Source organism: Tupaia chinensis, unplaced genomic scaffold (assembly GCF_000334495.1).
Source record: "Tupaia chinensis unplaced genomic scaffold, TupChi_1.0 Scaffold000276_2, whole genome shotgun sequence".
NCBI lineage: Eukaryota > Metazoa > Chordata > Mammalia > Scandentia > Tupaiidae > Tupaia > Tupaia belangeri.
This window is the reverse complement of record NW_006159759.1, coordinates 412552-425724: the sequence shown is the minus strand read 5'-3', so window position 1 is coordinate 425724 and position 13173 is coordinate 412552. Positions and strand designations below refer to the sequence as shown.

The following is a 13173-nucleotide window of genomic DNA, read 5'->3' as shown; positions in this document are numbered from 1 at the left end:
AGAGAGACATAAAGCGAGAAATCACTCCTCAGGGAGGATGGCCACACTGCAATCCCTTCTCCTCCATTCTCCTCTCAGGATCTTGGGCACGCACACACACCCACCCGGCATGAGTTTAAGCCACCGGGTCTGGGACTCGAACCGCAGCCAACTACATGGGAGTCCAGCAACACAGCCATTACGTTAACCGCTGGTCCCACATACTGCAATGCTTTTTTTTTTTCCCATTTATCTATTCTGTCAGGACTTTAGGTGCATGCATACATGCCCAGTGGGTTTTTAAGCCACTGAGGTCAGGATTCAAACCATAGTTAGCCATTGTGGATTCCAGCTCCCTTAACTGCTGTGCTTTGGGGCTGGCCCTCCTTAGATGTATTATTATTTATCCATATGATACAATACTAGGTCTCTACTAAGGTCATGTTTTTGAAAAATATTTAATGGCATAGAAATGCTCTAAATATTAAGGCACTATACTGAGAAAGCAGAGGAGAAATCTTTATACAGACGATAGTCACAATTTCATAAATAAAGCAAACACAAACACCTCCCTACCCTCCCCCCACACACACACATACATAATGAAAGTAAGTATGTTTGAATTTTAATACTCACTATTGCTGGGTGGTGAGATTAGGGGTGATTATTATTTATTTTTGAGGGATTTTTGCTATAGGGCATGTGTGCTCACTGTAGAGACAGAGGGACAGAAAGTGAGAAATCACCCCATGGGGGAATGGCCATGCTGCCATCCCTTCTCCTCCATTTTTCTCTCAAGATTTTGGGCATACACACACATGCACCTGGCGTGAGTTTTAAGCCACAGGATCTGGAACTTGAACCGCAGTCGACTATGTGGGAGGCTAGTGAAATGACCATTACACCATCTGCTGGTCCTGCAGGTGACTATTAATTTCTTCTTTATTCCTTCCAATATCCCCAGTATTTTAAACAATTAAAAGAATTTTATTCTTGTTAAAAATTTAATTATTATTATTTTAAATTTGCTACAAGGCATGTGTGCTTGTGAGAGAGAGAGAGAAAGAGAGAGAGAGAGCGAAAGTGGGAGAGCAAGCCACCAGGTCTGGGACTTGAACCACAGTTGGTCATGTAGGAGTCCAGGGTCTTAACCACTACACCACCTGCTGGTCCCATGGATTATTATTCTTAAGGGAAAAAATGTAAAAATGTAAAGGAGTGAGTCTTGCTTGGAGAGGTGCTCTGTTCCTTCACTGCAGGGTCAAATGATCCTTCACTCCCTGACCTGCATGTGAGGGAAGCTTGTTTCCCGGTGGTTGTCCCTTGTTCAAGTCTTAGCTGAGCTGAGAACCCAAGGGGAAAAGGGAGAGACAACCTGGGACACCCAGCCCTGAAAGCTAGATGAGATGCCTTGAAAAAAAAAAAAAAACCTCATTATTTAGTCTGGCTAGGCCATCTTAAGTAAGAACTTTATGTTTCTGTTATTTTTTAAAGTTTCTTTCTTTCTCCTGAGGGGAGAGAGAGTGAGAGAGACCTCCAGCAAGGTCCTCCAGCAAGTTTAGATTACAAATATTTTGTTTCCTTGTTAGATTGTCACTCTAATTTTTGTTTCAGAAAATATGACTGACTAAGGGAAGATGCTCATAATAAATTAAGTGGAAAACATGTCTACCACTACGATTTTAGAAATGAGTTACGTTTGTAAAGAAAAGTGATTTACATGTAGTCATAAATCAGGAGTATGGTAAGGCAAGTGAAGGGTGGCCAAAAACTCAATAATCAAGATATATAACATATTAATGTAAAAAACAAACAAACAAATCAATGCAAAAAATTCAGGGTAAACAAACATAAAAATTTTAAATGAAGGGGCTAGCAGTGTGGAGGCTGGATCCCACATGGTTTGTGTCCTGGACCTGGCTGCTTGAAATCGTGCCAGGTGTATGTGCATGTGTGCCCAGAATCCCAAGAGGAGAATAGAGGACAAGGGATTGTGGTGTGGTCATCTCCCCTGGGAGAGTGATTTCTTACTTTCCCTCTCTCTGTTTCTCTTTGTCTCTCTCCTCTCTGGCATGTAATGTATAGCAAAAACCTAAAACAACAACAACAAAAAATCTTGAAATTTTCTTATCACAGAATACTTAGTGAGAAAAGAAAGAAATACAATTTGAAGACAATAGCAAGTAAAACCAAAAATCTTTATCACAGAAAATAAAGTGGAGTAGAGACACTTGAACTTAAATTTCTCTTGCCTTAGGGTATGTGTGCTCGCTGGAGAGAGAGACAGAGACAGTGACAGGGAAAGTGAGAAATTACCCCCCAGGGGGATGGCCATGCCACAGTCCCTTTTCCTCCATTCTCCTCTTGGGATCTTGGGTGCACACGTGCCTGGTGTAATTTTTAAGCCACTGGGTCCAGGACTTGAACCACGGTCAGCCATGTGGGAGTCCAGTGAAGTAACTTCTACACCTTCTGCTGGCATTGAGATATCTGAAGTTAACAGTTTGTATTTAATTATGAGTTTGTAATAATGTAGGTACAAAAATTTATTTTAAAGGACAAAATAAAAGGGCTGTCTTAAATGTTTTATCGATACTATTGATATTACATTTATTTATTTATTAAACAAAAAAGCCCAAATAAAATCCTGGATGATGAGAATAAGTATTTCATCATCCCACTATTTCAAAGCCTTTATGTAAATCAATACCTCAGAATCTAAAGGATGCCAGAGGACATTAAATATATCTGCTAGGAGCCCATCTAGCTCTTCAAGTGTAGGTTTTTGTGTTTGTGGGTTTCAGAGGGAGAGGTGTGTGGCGTTTGGAGATGAGGTCTGTGTGGTATTTCCAGGCATGGGGAGCTATCTGTTCACCATAGCAGGTGCTCTGGAAAGAAGGGCTGTCTCTGCTTAACCTGATCCTGGCTACCAGGACTTAGAGGATCTCTTGACCCTGCCTGTCCCTGGGATTCATCCTGTGTCTCTTCCATCGCCTCTTGACTCGGAGGTCCTGGTTCTGATGATCAGGCTCCAAGCTGCCTCACTCCGGGGCTGATAACCTTGCTGTTCCCTCTGCCAAACTACTATGTCTCAGGCTGGCAGGTTCACCTTAAATAGCACTTCTTCCAAAAGGTCTTCCTGTATTATCCTGTTGAAAACTCCCTCCACTGTCCTAGTTACTCTATCATTCTAGTTAACTCTTTTCCAAGGTCTCTCATCACTTTCTGAAATAATCTGGTGTACTTATTGATTGACTTGTCTCCAGCCAGCACCTCCCCCCGGCTCTGTCACCCCCACGGAAGCGCTATATTGACAGGGTTTTGACTTGTACTCACTGTTGTTTCCCCAGCACATATCATGCACTAACCATTTAGTAAATAAATGTATGCTTCCTATTTTCATTTATGATTTTATAAGGCTGGTAAGGTTGCTATATGTTTCTATAAACAATGTGGGACATGATTCTTTTATTTTTAAAGAATTACTTAATTTGGGACCAGCAGTTAGCGTAATGGCTATGTCACTGGACTCCCACGTAGTCGACCGCGGTTCGCATCCCAGACCTGGTGGCTTAAAACTCATGCCAGGCGTGTGTGCGTGCATGCCCAAGATCCCGAGAGGAGAATGGAGGAGAAGGGATTGCGGCGTGGCCATCCCCCCTGGGGAGTGATTTCTCGCTTTCTATCTCTCTGTCTCTCTCTTGTCTGTCTGGCGAGTGCATGCGCCCTATAGCAAAAAGAAAAAAACTCTCCGAAAAAAGAAAAAAAAAGAATTACTTAATTTTATTATTTACTGTTATTATTTAAGTTTAGTATAGGACAAGAGATAGAGAAAGGGAGAGAGAGAGAGAGAGAGAGAGAGAGAGAGAGAAAGAAGGTAAGAAAGCAAGCTGCTAGATCTCGAACTCAAACCGTAGTAGACCATGCGGCAGTCCAATACCTTAACCACCACACCACCTGCTGGACCCAGCACATGAGTCTTACTAGTCACTGAGACCCCACTTCTGAGGTTGGACTAGATCATTCCAACCTCCTACACAGTGATGAGTCTCCCTTCCAGAGCTGTTGACCAGGATGGCACAGAAGGTACTACGTGCTACCTGACAAGGCCTCGGTGACCTTCCATACTCCTTGCTTTAAGGTCTTCCTGTGAGTGTCATAAAGGGAAGCCAAGGAAGACTGACTGATTTTGGAGAGAAAGAAGTAAAAAAAATTTTTCTGAAGGTCTTCAACATTCCAAAGCCATCCCAGTTTTTCCAAATATCCCTAGCCAATCCCTGACCACATAGGCGAGCAAGGATAGGTTAGCTTCACCTAAAACCATCTGGCCTTATTCTAACATAGACTGGGGCTGGCTAATTTTTTCTATAAAAGGGCCAATACTCAGTTCTTTGGCTTTGCAGGCTGTATTCTGCCATTGAAATAAGAAAACTCTCATCAACAATCTACAAACGAATGGGCATGGGCGGGTGGGCCCATGACTGTAGATGGCTTGAACACAGGGCTAGAACCAGGGTCTCTGACCACTCCAGTACCATTCTGGCCTCAGTGTCACAAAATCTCTGTAGTTTCTGAAAGAGAGTGGTGTGAGAAGAAATGGGAGAGATAACCTTTGGGAAGAAGGGACTCAAAACATGGTAATTCCAAAAAAAAAAAAACAAATACAATTTTCAATAGACCCCAACATTCTGAGTTACTGTGAATTTAGTTCATCTAAAAGTAGACTTGAGTCAAAGGAGGCTCAATTCAACAAGCCTGTTGAACATCTACTGTACTATTTATACTGACAAATTAGCATAGAGGCGTGGCAGAGACAGTCATTGGAGACAGGTGGTCTTCAGAGGTGAGAAACAGCCCCCTAATGCAACAGCCCCAGGGGCACACACGTACAGCCCAGCAGGCAAGAAAGCAGGCCTGGGGCAGAGATGGTCATGAAGATGTATACTGACTCTTGAAAGAGTGGCCTATGGGCAAAAACCTCTCCACACAGCTTTCCCTGCTTTTGAAATTCCATCATTCCAAGTCTGGTTCTTTAGGCAAAGGATTGCTACCTTCCTTTCAAGGGCAAAAACATCTGGAAGCAAATGTACATGGAATCATTTTGGCTTACATGGCCTTGCAAAAATTCTAACATGGATTATTTCCTTCAGACCTTTTTTGAGAGGCAGATGGGAGAGATGTTAGAAGAAGAAAACAGAAAATCAGTAAGTAAGAGTAGTTGAGGAATATGCTTTAAAGTCAGCCCTCAAAGGAGAAGTGGGTTAGTGTTCAGGAAAAACCTAGTTCATTTAAAATTTTGAACAAGGTTACCCTAAATATAAGAGCCATTTAAAAAAAAAAAAAACGTCAACACAGGAAATCTTTTTGTTGTGACTACTTGGAATTTTCTCACCAAATTGACAACCAACCTGTCGCAATAAAACCAAACATTTTTGGTTTTATTTTTCTGCCTCAATTTTTCCTCCTAATTATTCCTCAAATATTTGTTTTGTCTTTTTGTATTGTGTGTGTTTTTTATTTTTTTGCAAGACACCTCTAATTCTATATAAAGGGAGACATTTAGACAGCTATTCATTCATTTATTTATTCAGTCATGCAACACGCGCACCTAATATGCACCAGACACCAACCTTAGAAGAACAGGAAATAGCACTGATGAGGCCACAATGGAATACAAAATGATTTTTAAAGAATAATAGATTTTTACTTATTTCCTCATCATACTTTTTTGGGTTTTCCGGGACAAAGAAGAGGGAACTGGGCAAAGATTCACGAACCTGTGCAAGGTGGTAGTCGTTCCTCAAGCTCCTGGGGGTGCCTGCAAATAAGGAGGGGACTGCAGAGGAAAACTTCAAGGCCGTGATGAGGAGGACAGCCAGGCCAGATGCGGGGAGCACCTTCATCTCCTCACGGTAGCTTGGTAATTATATCAGCCCGGGGCACGGCAGAGTGTGCACGCTTGCACTTCGACCTCGAGCTCCTTTTATAGAGTCAAGCAGGTCTGGGGCCTCTGAGCAAGGATGATTCATGTCTCAAATGGTAATTACACAGTCGTTTCTGTCCCTGATGATGGGGTAACACAGCCACGCACAGGAATCAGGGAACGCTTCGTTCTTTGCGATAGGCCAAGGAGAAAAACAGTTGCTTTTAATGAAGTTGATTGGCTACTGACACAAATTTGACTTGAATCCAACTCAACCTAAATATTTGACTAGTCTCAATTGGGAGGTCGTTTCCCATTCTGATTACAGAAAAGGTAAATGATGAGATGATAACTGAATTTGTTCTCACAGTTGTCCTGGGCTCCCCACATTCAGCCCCGTCACCATATCTTCAGCATCTGCTTTGGCAGTTTTTCAGTAAGAAAGGGTGTTCACAATGGTGGCTCTGAGACACGTAAGAACAGTTGCTTTTAATGAAGTTGATTGGCTACTGACACAAATTTGACTTGAATCCAACTCAACCTAAATATTTGACTAGTCTCAATTGGGAGGTCGTTTCCCATTCTGATTACAGAAAAGGTAAATGATGAGATGATAACTGAATTTGTTCTCACAGTTGTCCTGGGCTCCCCACATTCAGCCCCGTCACCATATCTTCAGCATCTGCTTTGGCATTTTTTCAGTAAGAAAGGGTGTTCACAATGATGGCTCTGAGACACATAAGGGCCGGACTCATCAGGCAATTTCTCCTCCATTCTCCTCTCGGGATCTTGGGCACGCACGCACACGAGCCCGGCGTGAGCTTTAAGCCACCGGGTCCGGGACACGAACCGCGGTCGACTACATGGCAGTCCAGCGACATAGCCATTACGCTAACTGCTGGCTCCCTAAGATGTCTTTTTATCTAGAGATAGTGTGGAGAAATTTTATTTTATTGTATGGTGGAAAAAGCACTTTGGAGTCAAAGTGAGATGAAATTTTATTAAAGATATTTCCTATCGGGCCAGCCTGTGGCCTGGTGGATAAGGTCATTGGATCCCATATGGCCAAACATGTGATTCTAGTTCTAGATCCAGCATGTTGAGAAACATGCCAGGCATATGTGTATGTATGTGCCCCAAATCCCCAAAGGAAACATGGGAGAAGAAGGGATGGAGGCATGACCTTCCCCCATAGGGGGTACTTTCTCTTTCGGTGCTTGTCTTTCTTTGGCAGATTCACACGCCCTCATAAATAAATAAATAAATAAATAAAGATACTTCCTAACCATTTGAACTTGGGAAAAGTCTTAATCCTCTGAACCCCAGTTCCTTTTAATCTCCAAAAGACTGACAATACTACTACTCTGAACTCCTCGTTGTAGGAGTAGCACAGCATGTAGCATGGATTCTGCTACCATCACTCGGAATTCACGAGAGCTGGGTTCAAATCTCAAGTCTGACGCCCACTCACATGACTTTGAAAAGGTTGATTAATCTCTTTTAGTTATGATATTTTCATTTATAAAATATAGGAAAGGGCCACCCTGATAGTGCAGTGGTTAAATGCTATGGAAAGAAGGCTGAGTCTTACATGACTGACTACAGTTCAAATCCCAGCCCTGGTGACCCGAAACACACACTCACGCATGTGCGTTATGTGCCCCAAATTCTGATGAGTTGGAGAAATGGAGGAAAAAGGACTTGGAGTAGCCCATGTTCCATTGGGGTTTTTTTTTTTTTTCTCTCTCTCTGGTGACTGCACACACCCACTGTCAACAAAAAATTAATAAATTAAAAAATGGGATATTTGAAAAACAGAGGAAAAGATGCCTACGTTGTAGTGTAGTATTCTCATAAAGGAGTAAATGAAATCATAAAATAAAGGCATAACACAGCAAGGTGAGCAAAGTGCTCAGTCAGTGCTAGCTCTTAGAAAATACTGTTGGGACCAGCAGTTAGTGTAATGGCTATGTCGCTGGACTCCCACGTAATCGACCGTGGTTCACGTCCTGGACCTGGTGGCTTAAAACTTACGCGCGTGTGTGCCCAAGATCCCGAGAGGAGAATGGAGGAGAAGGGATTGTGGCGTGGCCATCCCCCCGGGGGATGTCTCTCTGTCTGTCTCTGTCTGTCTGGTGAGCGCACGCGCCCTATATCAAAAAAAAAACCTCTCAAAAAAAAAGAAAAAGAAAATACTGTTCAGTTTATCTTCCTATTTTGGTTCCAGATACCTGGTCGGCTTTCAATACATGGTTTCTGAATGGATAACTGGATCAAAGATTCCCAAAGTATGATTCCTGGATGAGCAGCCTATCACCTGGGAACTTGGAAATGCCAACTCGCAGGTCCCATCTGACTTAGAATCATAAACTCTGGGGTGGGGCCCAGCAGTCTGTGGTTTTCTGTTTGTTTTTACATATTTTGCCATAGGAGGGTGCATGTGCTGGCCTGAGAGATAGAGAGAAGGGGTTGAAAGAGAGAAGCCACTCCTTGGGGGGATGGCCATGGTGCAATCCCTTTTCCATTCGCCTCTCGAGATTTGGGGCACACATGCACTTGCCGCAGTCTGTTTTTTTTTTTTTTTTTTTTTTAACAAGAACTCCAGGCGATTTTGAGGTACTAAAGTTGAAAAAGTATTGGATTAGTTGAGCAAGTGGAATTACAGGGTCTGAGGTAAAATGAAAAAAACATATATCGGGACCAGCAGATGGCATAATGGTTATGTCACTGGACTCCCACCTGGCCAGCTGTGGTTCTAGTCCCAGACTTGGCAGCTTGAAACTCATGCTGGGCATGTGTGCATGCGTGCCCAGGATCCCAAAAGGAGAATGGGGGAGAAGGGATTGCAGTATGGCCATCCCCCTGAGAGTGATTTCTCACTTTCTGCCTCCCTTTTTCTGTCTTTCCAGTGAGTACACACGCTCTATAGCAAAAAATCTTTCTCTAAAAAAAAAAAAAAAAAAAAAAGAAAACAAAGAAAAAGAAAAAGTGCCAAGAGCATTTTAATCACAGCAAGTATTCAATACTGCCCTTGGCACCTGGGGACATGTTGTTTTTATTTACTTCCTTATTTATTTTTATTTTATTTTTTATACCAGAAGGTGCATGCACATTGACAGAGAGACAGAGAGAGAGAGAGAGAGAGATCCCTCCCCCACCCCCATCCCAAATGGGGCCTGGTCACATTGGCTGCAATTCTTTTTCCCTCCATTTCTTCATTTCATCAGAATTGTGGGCATGCATATGTATGTATCTGGCATATTTCTCAAGCCTCAAAGTCTAGTCTTTGAATCTTTCCTCTGACTGGTCAACTTCTTTCCTTGTTTTCTCCCCTAAATACTGTTTCAAGTTATCATAATGTCCCCAAGGCAAAAAGACAGGGGGTTGGATGTTGGAACAGAAACTGTAATGTAAGAAATCTGGATCAATAGAATACTCTCACCTCTAAGACTCTAAATCCTAGTTTTTGGAAGCAGAATTAAGTAAATAACTGCTTATAAGGTGTGATCTAGATACTTCTAGAAGGTTCCAGCATCCATTCTTCAAATGCACAAATGCAATCAATTTCAAAGTTTCCAAGTGCAATACTTGCTTTATTAAGAGGAAAAATCCTGAAGGGAAATTATACATTTGTGTGAATAAATTTCACCTTGGAGTCAGTGCTAGGCAACTCCTTTGACAACAACAGACTCAAAGTCAGGTAATTTCTCACTAGGCTTTTCTTCTTTCTGATGTTTCTGTCTTCACAAAGGAGCAAACCGTCTGCTTTCTTTCTATCATTCTTGTATCAAATCTAAATTCAAGTCAAATTATTCAAACCTAAATAGATAATATCAAAGTAAGTCAATGACTAAAAGGAGGGAAAATGACAGACCCTATCAGAGAAATATGGAAAGCACAGTGTCTGTGGAAAAATTAGATAATAAAAATAATAGAAATGAGACAGGAGGTTGTGCCATGGGGCAGGACTATGTATTCGGGATCTTGCAGACTCCTTAAAAACTTTTAAAAAGATCTAGGATACTCCATACCACTAACACAAGGGTATAAGGGTTTTCAGCTACAGAATCGAGTTCACTGCAGAGAACTGCTCCTCGCTAGATCCTGGGTGAATTTGGTTCTATAGGGGTTTAACAAATCTGCAACATTTAGGTTTCTGAGATTGCGCCTGCTGTGTGTGTATAGGTTGTTGAATAAAAGTTGAATAAACAATGGACAGCCTATATGTTCTACTGCATTTAGGCAGACCTAGAGACAAGTACTAACTTGGCCATTTTCTAGATGTGCTACTAGCCAGTGTTCTTAAATTTCAAGCTACAGAAACCAGTTCTGGTGAACTTAAGAGAATCTATATGTTTTAGAAGGCTATCAGGTAGCATAGCGAATAGCCAGGATGGCTAAGACCCAGGCTGAGAGAAGCAGCAGCATCAATGGCAAGAGAAACCAAAGCCACAGCGGGATTTGTAGGTGGGACCCCTTGTCTCTTACCACTGGACAACATTCTGGCTGGACAGACAAGGAAGTGGCTGCATGGCTCATGTTTTCACTTTTCTCTCTCACTCCTTCAGCATTCAGTGTCTTAGTGTGTGGATCTATTGGTTGGGCGTGGGTCATGTGACCTCACCTTGATCTCCAGAGGCAAGAATCTTTTTCAATTTGACCTGCAAACTAGGAGTGGGACACCTTCCACGGAGACCACCCACAACATATGTAAATGTTCCCAGAGGTACAAATCAAAACCAAGCTTAGAAAATGTTCACCATTATGTGGGATTTTTCTAAATTCTATTTCCTGCTTTATAAAATGAAAGCTGTATACCTAAAGTAGGAGGATGTTGGGAGGATTAAAATAGCTGACGGATGTTTAGCATTTTGCCTAATTCATAAATGGGAGATTTCAGAATTGTTTTGCCATAATTTTCAAAAACTTCCCAGGGATATTGTGATGAATAAAAAAATGAATACATCAAATCTAAATTCAAGTCAAATTATTCAAACCTAAATAGATAATATCAAAGTAAGTCAATGACTAAAAGGAGGGAAAATGACAGACCCTATCAGAGAAATATGGAAAGCACAGTGACATTTTCTTACCTCCAGTACCTCACTTGTTATTGAATTTACCATGATTAGATAATAGTTGTGGGAAAAATAAAGGGTTACATCATTAGGTACATAGGTATACATACTATTAATACATATTATTTATGTGTTTATTATCTTTCACAGAATTTACCATGATTAGATAATAGTTGTGGGAAAAATAAAGAGTTACATCATTAGGTACATAGGTACACATACTATTAATACATATTACTTATGTGTTTATTGTCTTTCACCACTAGAATCTAAGCTTCACAAGAATGAGGACTCGACGAATTCTGTTCATAGCAGAATCACTAGAGCACAAGACATATAAACAGTTGCTGAATAAATGATGATTAGATAATAGTTGTGGGAAAAATAAAGAGTTACATCATTAGGTACATAGGTACACATACTATTAATACATATTACTTATGTGTTTATTGTCTTTCACCACTAGAATCTAAGCTTCACAAGAATGAGGACTCGACGAATTCTGTTCATAGCAGAATCACTAGAGCACAAGACATATAAACAGTTGCTGAATAAATGAAAGTAGGAATGAGTGACTGAATGATTAAAGCAAGGATTAAGAAAAATAAGATTGATTTCAGAGGGTTAAACCTTAAAACAACCCACATAAATGGGTGAAATGAAGGTGCGTAGCATTATCCTAAGGCATGGGAACCTGCCTTAAATCTTTATTATATACTAGACATTGAGTCAAGTACCTACATACATTTTCCACAGACTTTTTTTTTTTAAAGAGAGATTTTTGTAAAAGTGCTCATGCACTCGCCAGAGAGACAGGGAGAGACAGAGAGACAGAAAGTGAGAAATCACTCCCTAGAGGGGATGGCCACGCTACAATCCCTTCTCCTCCATTCTCCTCTCATGATCCTGGGCATGCATGCACATGTGCCCAGCATGTTTCAAGTTACTGGGTCTGGGACTAGAACCACAGTTGGTCATGTCGGTGTCCAGAGATGTAACCACTATGCCATCTGCTGGCCCAAATGTACCTTTATATTGCAACTGGCAAAATTTTTCTTTCTTTTTTTTTTTTTTTTCTTTTATATTCCAACTGCCAAAAATTTTTTCTTTTTTTTTTTTTTTTTCTTTTTTGAGATCCAATCTTATTTCTCTTATAAAATCTAATTTTTGACATGATTCAGACTTAGAAGTAGAAGCTCTCAGAGAGGACAGGCTCAGCTTTTGGGAATCTGTTCTTAGCATTTTTCTTTAGCCTCCTTCATTCTCTTGGTCAAAAGTTTAGGATATTCTGCTGCCTCTTCCTTATTTTTCTTAGCATGCTGTTTCTTGAGAGCAATATGCCTGCATCTGTGTTGCAGGACACGTGGTCACAGATGCTGATTCTTTAGTGCTTTGGTCCTAGGCTTCTCACCTTCTTTATTTAAGGGCTTTCTTACAACATCTTGGTGGGCATCATCTTTAGAGAGATTGAAAAGTTTTCGGATTCTGCTAGCTCTCTTCTTTTGGATTCTCCTAGGCCCCAGGCGACAAGACACCATGGTATCAGTCAGTCCTGGAATATTCTCCTCTCCTTTTTTAAACAATAACCAAGTTAGGAATGCTCAGATTGGCATCTACAATGCAACCCTGAACAGTTCTCCTTGGTCTGTAACAGGAATGTCTCTTCCTCAGCAGAAGGCAGATATGGTCATGGGTCAAGACACCCTGCTTCATGGGGAAACTTTGCTTGTCATTTTCACCACTGATTCGGACTACATAACCCTTCCGTTCTTCACTCAAAGCATCAGCAGCAACTTCTGTGGCCATACACTTCTCATAAAAAGTACAAAGTTTGCATTCATCTTCTACTTCAATGAGTTTCTGGCAGCCAGTGGGAGGGAAGGAGATATTTAGCTTCATCTTGAAGCAACTGATCTCTTCCAAGGCTCCACGAGAAAGAGCTCAACTGGTAAAAAAAAAAAAAAATGTCTAAAAAGGAATCATTTAACACATACCAAGACCCATGAAGGGATTCATATTTTGGGGGCTATATTCCACTCCTAAGAATTCTTACTAAGAAAGATGACAAATTTAAAACAAAAATGTTTGTTTTATGCTTAGCCGTAAGAGCAAAAACCTGGACTTAACTTATGCAGAAATGATTGCATAAGTTATTACAGCTCAATAATATATAATTTATTAGAAATGGTTTAG

General features: G+C 41.1%; 1 protein-coding gene and 1 pseudogene across 1 annotated transcript in view; both read right to left on the bottom strand.

Annotated features, from left to right (window-relative positions):
- The window catches only part of MMP20 (matrix metallopeptidase 20), a 51372-nt gene extending 45490 nt beyond the window's left edge, over positions 1-5882 (bottom strand). Inside the window, exon 1 of the mRNA XM_006150092.2 lies at positions 5757-5882. Within this exon, the coding sequence (XP_006150154.1) occupies positions 5757-5882 (126 nt within the window). The remainder of the gene's footprint in view (positions 1-5756) is intronic.
- Positions 5883-12150: 6268 nt separating this feature from the next.
- LOC102492137 (40S ribosomal protein S6 pseudogene) lies at positions 12151-12879 on the bottom strand (annotated as a pseudogene).
- Between the last annotated feature and the right edge of the window lie 294 nt (positions 12880-13173).